Source organism: Puma concolor, chromosome C1 (genome assembly GCF_028749965.1).
Source record: "Puma concolor isolate L17-30 chromosome C1, mPumCon1.1.hap2, whole genome shotgun sequence".
Taxonomy (NCBI): domain Eukaryota; kingdom Metazoa; phylum Chordata; class Mammalia; order Carnivora; family Felidae; genus Puma; species Puma concolor.
In genome coordinates, this window is record NC_141674.1 from 220,189,820 (window position 1) to 220,203,156 (window position 13,337).

A 13,337-nucleotide genomic window follows, 5' to 3' on the forward strand; every position below is an offset into this window, starting at 1 on the left:
TAAGCCTTTGATCTACCTGGAGGTTATGTTTGTGTATAGAGATTAATTCTAATTTCTTTAGAATGGATAACCAGCTGTCCTAAAACAACTAATCTGTGTTGGTCTGTCAGATAGCAACTTTGCAAATGTTTCACAGTAAATTTTAATATGAAATCAATAGAGAATTCATAAGAAATGCTATCTTTTATTTCCCCTCTTTAATTTGTTTTATTCAGTTACTCTAAATAAATATTCTTTCTAATTCTAATCTAAAGTAAGTAGAGTAACTTTTTTATTTTTAAGAGCAGCTATCTTGTAAAAGATACCTATTTGTCTTATCCAGTAGTTACAAAGTGAAGTTTGAGGCAATTTAAAGTCATTAACAACCTTCTGGTTTTCTGCTTTTATGTGTTAGGTATGCATCCCTTGCTTTTAAAAAAAGCATTGATGCGAAGATGGCCGTGAAAGAAATGAATGGGATAGAAATAAATGGGAAATCAGTAAATGTGCGTCTTGTGAAAACTCCTGGAGAATATACATCATCTCTTTCCTGCAAAAATGGAATGGAGAGAAGCACCAGCAAGGAAATTAGCTCAGCCTCCTCTGTTTCGAGATTGCCCAGAACTAGGCCAAGGCAGCTGGGATCTGAGCAAGACAGTCAGGTTAGTTTTCTTGATGGATCCCGTACATGGTCTCTGTATATGCCAGGCTGCAATAAGGAGCTTTGCAGAACAAGTAACTCTAGAATCAGGGATCTTGAAGTGGGAATGAGAATGTTAACCTGAACCTTGGACCCAGCCTAACCTGTTCTTTGTGCCAGTCCAGTAGCTCTGGGCGGTGGAGGGGGAATGTAGATCTTTGTAGACCTGGCTAGAGACTCATTTCTCTTTACCATTAATTAGGCTCTTCACCAGTGCTTGCCAGTATTTTTTTGTCTCTTATTTCGCAGACAGTATTGCTGTGCAAGTAGTTAATTACGCTCTCATCATCCTTTTTACACAGTTAATCTTAGCACAAAATTGTTAAAACCACAAAATAAAGTGATTGTGTTATATATGCCCCCGATTCTGCCTTATCAGGGTCTTAAAACACCACATGAACAGGGATGAAGTCGCCTCATTCACTCCCATCTCTCCACTGCTCAGCAAAGTGCCTGGCATTCTAGAACATCATTCCAGAATATTGTCTTATGTTCCATTTCCTTTTCGTATGATCTCACTTCTTCCAGAATGTCATATAAATGATACCATGTACCTTATTTGTCTGAGCTCCTTTGAGATTGATCCATATTGTTGTGTGTATAGCATTTCATGCTGTTCATGTTTGGACCATTTTTATTGGCTTTTTTTACTTTTTTTAGGTTTTCATTTAAATTCCACCTAGTTAATATGCCGTATAATATTAGTTTTTGGTATGCAGTGTAGTAATTCAACACTTCCTTATATCAACCGGTGCTCATCATGGCGGTCATATGTTGACATATGTTCCATCTATCCCTACTTTGTTGAGGGTTTTTTTCAAGAATAGAGGCTGTATTTTTTCAAATGCTTTCTCTGCATTTTTTAACAGGATCATATGGTTCTTTTTTTCTTTATTGATGTGGTATATCACAGTTGATTTGCGAATATTGAACCAACCCTGCAGCCCAGGAATAAATCCCACTCGGTCATGGTGAATAATTCTTTTAATGTACTGGTCCATTCGATTAGCTGGTATTTTATTGAGAATTTTTGTATCCATGTTCATCAGGGATATTGGCTTGTAATTCTCTTCTTTAGTGGTGTCTTTGCCTGGTTTTGGAATCAAGGTAATGCTGGCATCATAGAATGTGTTTGGAAGTTTTCCTTCCACTTCTGTTTTTGAGACAGTTTGAGAAGAATAGGAATTATTCTCCTGGGAAGCCATGTGGCCCAAGACTTTTGTTTGTTGGGAGATTTTTGATTACTGATTCAATGTCTTTGCTGGTTTTGGGTCTGTTCAAGTTTTCTATTTCTTCCTGTTTCAGTTTTGGTCGTTTGTGAGTTTCTAGGAATTTGTCCATTTCTTCCAGATTGTCCAGTTTGTTGGCATATAATTTTTCATAGTATTCTCTTATAATTGTATTTCTGTGATGTTGGTTGTGATCTCTCCTCTTTCATTCATAATTTTATCTATTTGGGTCCTTTCTCTTTTCTTTTTGATAAGTCTGGCTAGGGATTTATCAATTTTATTAATTCTTTCAAAGAACCAGCTGTTCGTTTTGTTGATCTGCTCTACCGGGTCTTTTTTATTTCTACATTGTTTATTTCTGCTCTAATCTTTATTATTTCCCTTCTTCTGCTGGCTCTAGGGTTTATTTGCAATTCTTCTAGCTCCTTCAGGTGTAAGGTTAGGTTGTGTATTTGAGACCTTTCTTGCTTCTTGAGATAGGCCTGAGATATTCTTCCCTCTTAGGACTGCCTTTGCTGCATCCCAAAGGTTTTGAATTGTGTTTTCATTTTCACTTGCTTCCAAGTATTTTTTATTTTTTCTTTAATTTCCTGGTTAACCCATTCATTCTTTAGTAGGATGTTCTTTAACTTGCATGTATTTGAGGGCTTTCCAAATTTTTTCTTGTGGTTGACTTCAAGTTTAATTGCATGTGGTCTGAAAATATGCATGGTATGATCTCAGTCTTTTTGTACTTGTTGAGGGCTGATTCATGCCCCAGTATGTGATCTATTCTGGAGAATGTTCCATGTGCACTTGAAAGTAATGTATATTCTGCTGCTTTATGATGAAATGTTCTGAATATATGTTAATCCCACGCAGTCCAATGTGTCATTCAAAGGCACTGTTTCCTTGTTGATTTTCTGCTTAGAAATATCTGTCCATTGCTGTAAGTGGGTGTTAAAGTCACCTATTATTCTTGTATTGTTATCAATGAGTTTATGTTTGTTAATTAATTGGTTTATAAATTTGAGAGTTTCACATTGAGGGCATAGATATTTATAATTGTTAGATCTTCTAGTTCATCTGATAAAAGTATGGCTACTCCAGCTTTCTTTTGACATCCATTAGCATGATAGATGGTTCTCCATCCCCTCACTTTCAATCTGCAGGTGTCTTTAGGTCTAAAATGAGGCTCTGGTAGGCAGCATATAGATTGATCTTGGTTTTTTAGCCATTTTGATACCCTGTGTCTTGATTGGAGCATTTAGTCCATTTACATTCAGAGCGATTCTTGAAAGATACACATTTAGTGCCATTGTGTTAACCCATTGAGTTCGTATTTCTAGTGATGTTCTCTGGTCCTTTCTAGTCTTTGTTGCTTTGGTCTTTTTTTCTCTACTCAGAGAGTACCCCTTAAAATTTCTTACAGGGTTGGTTTAGTGGTCACTAACTCCTTTAGTTTTTATTTATCTGGGAAATTCTTTATCTCTCCTATTCTGAATGACAGCTTTGCTGGTTAAAGAATTCTTAGCTGCACATTTTTCCCATTCAGCTCGTTGAATGTATCCTGCCACTCCCTTCTGGCCTGCCAAATTTCTGTGGACAGAGCTCCTGTGAACCTGCTCTATCTTCCCATGTAGGTTAAGGTGTTGTTTCGTTTTGTTTTGTTTTTACCTTGCTGCTTTCAGGATTCTTTCCTTGTCCGAATATTTTGTGAATTTGACTGTGATGTGCCTTGGCGATGGTCAACTTTTGTTGAATTTGATGGGAGTTCTCTGTGCTTCTTAGATTTAGATGTATGTGTCCTTCCCTAGATTAGGGAAGTTTTTAGCTACTTTGTTTGAATAAACTTTCTGCCCCTTTTGCTTTCTCTTTATTTTCTGGGACTCCTATGATACAAATATTACTCCTTTTTAATAAGTCACTGGGTTCCCTAAATTTACCTCCGTGATCTGTTAGCTTTCTCCCTCTTCTTTTCAGCTTCATTATTTTACATAATTTCATCTTCTGTATAACTGATTTGCTCCTCTGCTTCATCCATCCTCATTTTTATGGCCTTCATTTGGGTTTGCATCTCAGTTATGGCATTTTTAATTTTGGCCTGACTAGATTTTAGGTGTTTTTTTTTTTTTAATCTCTGCAGGAAGGAATTCTCTGATGTCTTCCATGCTTTATTTAAAGCCCAGCCAGTATCCTTATAACCATTGTTTTAAATTCTAGTTCAGACATCATACTTATATCTGTATTGATTCAATCTCTGGCCATGAGATCTACTTCCTATTCTTACTTTGGGGTGAACTCCTTAATTTTGTCATTCTGTCCAGAAAGAAAAGAAGGAAAACAAAACAAACAAAAAAAGAAAAAACAAAAACAAACTAGATCCTGGGTGTGTTTAGGTCTGCTTGTAAAAAGAATCTAGATTCAAAAATTTTAAATAAATGAAATGAAAATAAACAAAAAAAATATCTAAAAATATGTACATAAATTTTAAAGGTAATAAGAAATTTAAAAGGATTTGAAAAAAATAATAAAAAATTTAAAGAATAAAAGTAAACAGCAAGCTAGATCCTATTTCCCCTGGAGCTAAAGCTTTGCAGCACTATGATCAGTAGACTTGGTGCAAGAGAGGGGTTTATACTGGTCTTCTGAGGGAGGGGCCTGCTGTGCTGATTCTCAGGCTGACTTATTTCAGTGGAGATGCACCTCCAGGGTGCAGGGGGGCAGGCAGGTGTAAGTGGTCCTGTCCTCCACTATGTGGCGCTGTCTTGCCCCCTGAAGGCTTTCATGCCTGATGGGTGGAATGAATATGGCCATGCCCTGCTCTCTAGCCCAGGATGAAAGATTGCATCCCTACTCTTCAGGGAACCCTCACAGAAGAGTAATCAGTCACCCTTCTTGCATCCCCCAGTTTCCGTCAGAACTCTGCATTCACCCTGCCTGTGTCTGAACTTTTTTATTTCAGATGTACAACTGAGTTTCAAAACTCCAAATTTTAGGCACTCCTGCTTGGTTGGCACTGTTCCTCGTGGGGAGGGTCTCCCCGCACTTTTGCCATTTGCTTTCTGACCTTGCAAGGAAAGTGGTGGCACGACCCCGCAGTGGTTTGGAGTTTATCACAAAATAGAGCAGACAGCCTGCACCCTGCTCGCTCCCCTCAGCGGCCGTCCCGCTCCTGTGCCTGGAACCGTGCAGCACGTTGGCACCACCTGTTCTTGCGACCCAGGGGATCCTCAGACCACACTGTCACTCGTGCAACTGCACCCCACTTTGCAACCTGAGCACCTTTAAGCCAGGCACATCCCCCACCATAGCAGGGTACTTAAAATTCAGATTTTGCCCTCTGAAGCTTATACTACTTTGGGGTAGCCTCCATAAGCAGGCTCACTCCCCACGGCTGGACCCACAGTTATATCTCCCCCAAGTCAACTCTCTATACCTGCTACCTTCCAGAAGGTGGTCACTTTTCTACTTGTAGACTCACAGGTTTTGTTCTCTCTCCACTTGATTTGTAGGGTGTACAGAAGGATGTGATAACTATCTAGCTGTGTTGGAGGGATGAGATAAGCTTCGGGTGCCCTTACGCTGCCATCTTGACTCCTCCCTCCGAGTTAATTCTTATTTAATATGTGAGATATTGTCACCTTTCTTTTCTCAGATTCTCAAGATTTTTTCATCACATTCATTTATTCAGAAGAGGCTTATTGTCTACAATGAGAGGCAGAACTTCTCTGCTGCCTACTCATTATGTGACTGGGCAGATTACCTAATCTCTGTGTCTGAGCTTCCTTATCTTAAAACGGGAATAATAGTTCCTACTTGGCAAATGTTGTGAGGTTTAAATGAGGTTAATACAAAAAAAATTCTTAGAACCATGCCTGGCACAGAAAATGCACTCAGTCGATGTAACTATTACTGTTGTTGTTTGCCAGTAATTGGGCTCTTTCTTAGAAATCTCCTCTTTTCTGTGGCTGAGCTATCAATTGTATCCCAAACCTTTATTTATTCAAGTTATTATACACCCATTGTATACATAAATACTCTAAGCACTGGGAAGGCAGCAGTGAACAAAACAGACCAAAAAATAATGTGTTCTTATACAGCCTAAAGCTAGTGAAGGAGATACAGTATTAAGCAATTAAGTAAAATAGGTAATATTCTGGGATAGGTATAATATTTTTTATATCTCGGCCTGTCTTTTTATTTAAACTTTAAAGTCTCAGCCCTTCCCTTTTTAAACTTTTATGGGATATACAGTAGTTTCCTACAATTTATAGCCAACTTTCACAGTTCATAGTAATTAATCATTTTATTTTCATCTGTTTGATTGGATTGTAACTTTCATAAGTGGAAGGGGTTCTAATTTACATCACTAGCTTTCCCTCCATATTATGTGGCCCACTTCTGGACATAGCTTGTATTGATTATATATTTAGTAAATAAAATGTAGGATATTTACAGTTACTGTGTAAACCAACCTTCCTCTGTCAGGTTGGGTAAGAATTAAGCCTCCGTGCTCTAAGCCTAAGATACCCACTGTATATGGTGAATTAACCTCTCTTCTGTGCACCAGAAATGGAACTAGCTATGTCCTATCTTTGAGGAAATTGAGAAAGTAGTTGATACCTTTGCTCTGTGGGTCAGATGAAGAATCCCAGTTGAGAAAGACTGATTTAGACATAGCTTCAAATATTTTGTAACTACTATTAGAGAACAGGTGTGGCATTTTTTTTAAGTAACATGGCTCCAAACATGGCCAAGGAAATCTGGTTGATGTAAATAATCCCAAATCAAAGTAAATTTCTTAGGAATTTGGATTTTACCATTTATAATTTTAAATTCTGTTTTAATTACATAAGCTGACGTGTCTATATAATGGTTCCTGCTTTTAAGAAAACTTTAACATGCTTACTTAGGGTGTCAAGAAGAATTGTAAACAGATTGAATCTCCTAAATTATTACCTGATACTCCTATTCGATTCATACCTCCAAATACGTTGAATCTGCGTAGCTTTACCAAAATCATGAAGAGACTGGCTGAACTACATCCAGAAGTTAGCAGGTAATGAATGACTTCAATTGTGTTTTAAGTGGTTTTAGTATTTTTATGTACAAATATAGTTCAATGCAATAGCTTACCCATATTTAGAATGTACTGCTTTGGAAAGGACAAGTGCTCATGTGTGTTTTCCTTTTGCATAGAGACCATATTATAGATGCTCTTCAGGAAGTAAGAGTAAATCATAAAGGTTTTCTGAATGGCTTATCTATTAATACTATTGTGGAAATGACTTCATCTGTTTTGAAAAACTCTGATTCCAGTTAGGAATAAAAGAAGCAACAAGAGGTAAATTAAGCATATCTTTTATATTTAAATATTACGTAAACATTGTAAGCTATTGGGGCGCCTGGGTGGCTCAGTAGATTGAGCATCTGACTTCATTTTGGCTCAGGTCATGATCTCAGAGTCATGGGATTGAGCCCTGTGTTGAGCTCCGTGCTGAGCATGGAGCCTGCGTAGGATTCTCTCTCCCTCTGTTCCTCTCCGCCACTTGTGCTCATGCATTCTCTAAGATTAAAAAAAAATTTTTTTTAAGCTATTGATTTTGTTTTCAAATAGAAATAATATTAAATTTAAAAATAATGATATTATAAAATTAAAAAGCAAATACACCGTATTAGTTAACTCTTAATGCAAAACCAGTTACCCAAAACTTGATTGGCTTACACAACATTTATCATCTCATAGTTTGCAGGTCAGGATTCAGCAGTGGCTTAGCTGGGTGGTTTTAACGCAGGGACTCTTGTGATGTTGCAGCAAGGTGTTGCCTGGGCTGCAGTCATCAGGAGGCTTGACGGACACTGGAGGATGTGCTGCTAGGACGGCTCATTCCCAGGACTGTTGGCCACATGGGCCTCACTGCATGGGCCTCTCCTTGGGGCTGCAGTATCTGTACGTTGTGGCAGCTGGCTTCCCCAGAGCGGAGCAAGATGGACGCTCCAGTTTCTTTGTGACCTGTCACACTCCATGGTTTCTGTCACGTTCTTTTAGATGTGAGTCACTGTGTGCAATCCATACTCCACAAGAGGGGATTAAGTTCCATCTCTTGAAGAAAAGTAGATCAAAGAATTTGTGTATATGTTTTCTAATTACATGCACCAACATAGGATCTTTTGTTATAGTGAATGGGGATTTGTTTTCACTTATAGCTGTCTAGGTGATTAAAGCCAGCTTTTATAGACAGCAGCTCAAAAAGCCAAATAAATTTAAAGAATATCTGTTTAGGGGCGCCTGGGTGGCGCAGTCGGTTAAGTGTCCGACTTCAGCCAGGTCACGATCTCGCAGTCCGTGAGTTCGAGCCCCGTGTCAGGCTCTGGGCTGATGGCTCAGAGCCTGGAGCCTGTTTCCGATTCTGTGTCTCCCTCTCTCTCTGCCCCTCCCCCGTTCATGCTCTGTCTCTCTCTGTCCCAAAAATAAATAAACGTTGAAAAAAAAAAAATTAAAAAAAAAAAAAAAGAATATCTGTTTAAACAAGGCACTGGGGAGCTGTCGAGGTAATGAGGAATCGGTGGGCCAGGGTACAGCGATGAGTCTCAGGGAAACGTGCCCAGTGTCGGGACCACTTTTTCCGTGCTATTATTGGCAGAGGGGGAGCTAGTTTAAGGGACCCTCGGATGGCATTGAAGCCAGGGAGATGGGGCGTTGGTGAACTCTCAGCATTGGGTTGGAACCTCAGCAGGTTAAGTAACTGAACCAGAAACAGAGTTCCTCAGAGAGACTGTAACTCAGCTTCAGAAGTTATTTCCTAAGTTGGAGGGATCTGGGGTTATTTCTTTCATGCACCTAGAGGAAATGAAGACAAGAATTCTCTGGAATAAAGCAGTATCATTTTAGGCTTCAAATTATTTCTGCCAACAATTTTGCACATACCGGTTATTTTGTAAATAAGAGTGCACAATCCAAAATAACTAATAAATGAAGTGAGACCACATGAATGAAAATTAGCATAAACACTAGATAATAGAAATTACCCACAGGGACTCCAAATGTTTAAGTTATCAGACACATTAAAAAAATATATGCTTATAGGGATGCCTGAATGGCTCAGTTGGTTAAGCATCCAACTCTTGATTTCAGCTCAGGTTGTGATCTTCCAACTTGTGAGACCAAGCCCTGAGTCGGGTTCCCACCCTTGACAATGCAGAGCCTGCTTGGGATTCTCTCTCTCTCTCTCTCTCTCCCTCTCTCTCTCTGCCCCTCCCCGGCTCATGCTCGCGCTCTCTCGCACACGTGCGCTCTCTCTCTCTCAAAATAAATAAATATTTTTTAAGAAAGAAGAAAACACATATTCTTATATGTGGTAGACTGTTGCAAAAATGGCCATAGCTGTTCTCTTCCCTGCACTCATGACCGTGTGCAATGTGACTTTGAGGCTCCTTTCATCAAGATGTGCAGTCTGTTTTCCCACCCACTTGAATCTGGACCAGCCTTTTGACTTGCTTTGACAAGTTGTGCCATTTCGAAGCCTGATCTTCAAGAGGACGTGATCACTCTGCTCTCTGAAACCACACGAAGCCCCATCTGCTAGAGGACAAAAGATTACAGGGAGGACAGCCAAGGCATTCCAGCCTGTAACCAGCTGCCCCCAAACGTGTGACTTGGCCTAGATCCGGAGATCACCTCCCCAGCCTGGCAGCTGCCCCTGAAGGCCCTAGTGAGCCTGACCAGGACGAGAAGAATCACTCCCCTGAGTCCAGCCCATTGCTGAACTGTGGATTTATAGGCTTGAATAGATGACCATTGCTTCAAGCTACTAAGCTTTGAAGGTGATTTATTACACACAAAAGCTAACATTCAGATTTATTATAGTAAGGGGAGCAAAAGACAAGATTGAGAATTTCAACAGAGAAATGAAAATCTTTTAAAAATGGAAATTCCACTAACAAAAAATGAAAAACTAAAAGTACTGAGTTAATAGGTTCCATGGCATCTTGGGCAAATAGTTGAAGTGAGACTTAGAAAGATGGGTGAGAAAAAAACTGTGGAATGAAGCAGAGAGAGAGAAAAGGTTGGAAAACATGAGAGAGAAGGTAAGAGAGAGGCACTGTGAGATGCTCACTGTGTGTGCAACCGAGTTTTAATAGGAAGGAAAGAGAAGGAAGAGGGGCGCCTGGGTGACTCAGTCGGTTAAGCACCTGACTCGATTTTAGCTCAGGCCATGTTCTCACAGCATGTGAGTTCAAGCCCCCATTGGGCTCTGTGCTGACAGCACAGACCCTGCTTCAGACTCTCCCTTTCCCTCCCTCTCTGCCCTCTTCTGCTATCTCTCTCTCTTCCTCTCTCAAAATAAATAAACTTAAAAAAAAAAAAGGGGAAAACAGAACAGACATAATTTTGGGGAAAACAAGATGGCTGAAATATTGTTTTAAGTGGTGAAAAACATCAAGCCACAAATTCGGTAAAATCCTATTCAAATCCCAAGCAGGAAAAATAAAAAGACTTCAGTAGATGAGAGAAAAACTGCTTAATAAAACAAAGCTAAAAAGAAAATGTATAAAACAGCTAGAGGAAAAAGAATTTACCTAAAGAGTACAACAATTAGATTGACATCTGATTCTTAACAGAAGCCATCAAATAATTCTGCAAACCTTGGGTTCTTTACTCACAAAAAGAGCCTTCCAGAATAAATGTGAAATAAATATGTTTTTACTCAAGAAAAAACTAAGATAATTTGTTTCTTAGAAAACTTGTTACAGTAAAGAAAATAATAAAGAGTGTTCTCTAGGAAGAAGGAAAGTGATTTAATTTAATTTAATTTATTTATTTATTTTGCATTTTTTTAAAGTTTACATCCGAATTAGTTAGCATATAGTGCAACAATGATTTCATGAGTAGATTTCTTCAATGCCCCTTACCCATGTAGCCCATAACCCCTCCAGTAACCCTCGGTTTGTTCTCCATATTTAAAAGTCTTTTAGGTTTTGTCCCCCTCCCTGTTTTTATATTATTTTTTGCCTCCCTTCCCTTGTGTTCATCTGTTCTGTGTTTTCAAGTCCTCATATGAGTGAAGTCATGATATTTGTTTTTCTCTGACTAATTTCGCTTAGCATAATACCCTCTAGTTCCATCCACGTAGTTGCAAATGGCAAGATTTCATTCTCTTTGATTGCCGAGTAATACTCCATTGTGTGTATGTGTGTATATACTCCATGTGTGTATACACACACACACACACACACACACACACACACACACACACCACATCTTCATCCATTCGTCCATCGATGGACATTTGGGCTCTTTCCATACTTTGGCTATTGTTGGTAGTGCTGCTATAAACATTGGGGTGCATGTGTCCCTTTGAAACAGCATCCCTGTGTCCCTTGGATAAATACCTAGTAGTGCAATTGCTGGGTCAAAGAGTAGTTCTATTTTTAACTTTTTGAGGAACCTCCATACTGTTCTCCAGAGTGGCTGCACCAGTTTGCATTCCCACCAACAGTGCAAAAGGGTTCCTCTTTCTCCGCATCCTTGCCAACATCTGTTGTTGCCTGAGTTGTTAATGTTAGCCATTCTGACAGGGGTGAGGTGATATCTCATTGTGGTTTTGATTTGTATTTCCCTGATGATGAGTGATGTTGAGCATTTTTTCATGTGTCAGTTGGCCATCTGGATGTCTTCTTTGGAGAAGTGTCTATTCATGTCTTCTGCCCATTTCTTCACTGGATCATTTGTTTTTTGAGTGTTGAGTTGGATAAGTTCTTTATAGATTTTGGATACTAACCCTTTATCTGATATGTCGTTTGCAAATATCTTCTCCCATTCTGTTGGTTGCCTTTTAGTTTTGCTGATTGTTTCCTTCACTGTGCAGAAGCTTTTTATTTAGACAAGGTCCCAATAGTTCATTTTTGCTTTTGTTGCCCTTGCCTCTGGAGACGTGTTGAGTAAGAAGTTGCTGCGGCCAAGATCAAAGAGGTATTTGCCTGCTTTCTCCTCGAGGATTTTGATGGCATCTTACATTGAGGTCTTTCACCCATTTTGAGTTTATTTTTGTGTCTGGTGTAAGAAAGTGGTCCAGGTTCATTCTTCTGCATGTCGCTGTCCAGTTTTCCCAGCACCACTTGCTGAAGAGACTGTCTTTATTCCATTGGATAGTCTTTCCTGCTTTGTCAGAGATTAGTTGGCCATACATTTGTGGGTCCATTTCTAGGTTCCCTATTCAGTTCCATTGATCTGAGTGTCTGTTTTTGTGCCAGTACCATACTGTCTTAATGATTACAGCTTTGTGTAGTATAGCTTGAAATCCAGGATTGTGATGCCTCCCGCTTTGGTTTTCTTTTTCAAGATTGCTTTGGCTATTTGGGGTCTTTTCTGGTTCCATACAAATTTTAGGATTATTTGTTTTAGCTCTGTGAAGAATGCTGGTGTTGTTTCGATAGGGATTGCATTGAATATGTAGATTGCTTTGGGTAGTATCGACATTTTAACAATATTTGTTCTTCCTATCCAGGAGCATGGAATCTTTTTCCATTTGTGTGTGTGTGTGTGTTTTCTTCAATTTCTTTCATAAGCTTTCTATAGTTTTCAGTGTATAGATTTTTCACCTCTTTAGTTAGATTTATTCCTAGGTATTTTATGGGTTTTGCTGCAATTGTAAATGGGATCAATTCCTTGATCTCTCTTTCTTTTGCTTCATTTTTGGTGTATAGGAATGCAACTGATTTCTGTGCATTGATTTTATATCCTGCAACTTTGCTGAATTCATGAATCAGTTCTAGAAGTTAGTTAGTGGAATCTTTTGGGTTTTCCACATAGAGTATCATGTCATCTGTGAAGAGTGAAAGTTTGACCTCCTCCTGGCCGATCTGGATGCCTTTTATTTCTTTGTGTTGTCTGATTGCTGAGGCTAAGACTTCCAATACTATGTTGAATAACAGTGGCGAGAGTGGACACCCCTGTCTTGTCCCTGACCTTAGGGGGAAAGCTCTCAGTTTTTCCCCATTGAGGATGATATTAGCGTTGGGTCTTTCGTATTTGGCTTTTATGATCTTGAGGTATGATCCCTCTATCCCTACTTTCTTGAGGGTTTTTATCAAGAAAGGATGCTGTATTTTGTCAAATGCTTTTTCTGCATCTATGGAGAGGATCATATGGCTCTTGTCCTTTCTTTTATTGATGTGATGAATCACATTGATTGTTTTGTGGGTATTGAACCAGCCCTGAATCCCAGGTATAAATCCCATTTGGTGGTGGTAAATAATTTTTTTAATGTATTGTTGGATCTGGTTGGCTAATATCTTGTTGAGGATTTTTGTATCCATGTTCACCAGAGAAATTGGTCTATAGTTCTCCTTTTTAGTGGGGTCTCTGTCTGGTTTTGGAATCAAGGTTTAGTGGGGTCTCTGTCTGGTTTTGGAATCTGGCCCTGGACTCATGTTTTGGGGGAAGT

At 39.1% G+C, this 13,337-nt stretch overlaps 1 protein-coding gene across 2 annotated transcripts in view; it reads left to right on the forward strand.

Moving 5' to 3' along the window:
- Positions 1-13,337, forward strand: part of RBM44 (RNA binding motif protein 44) — a 46,718-nt gene that overhangs the window by 27,002 nt on the left and 6,379 nt on the right. For both annotated transcript variants that reach the window (XM_086720075.1, XM_086720076.1), the window contains 3 exons: positions 395-641; positions 6,804-6,949; positions 7,090-7,234. In XM_086720075.1, coding sequence (XP_086576201.1) covers positions 395-641; positions 6,804-6,949; positions 7,090-7,213 — 517 coding nt within the window. In that variant the 3' untranslated portion in view covers positions 7,214-7,234. The remainder of the gene's footprint in view (positions 1-394; positions 642-6,803; positions 6,950-7,089; positions 7,235-13,337) is intronic.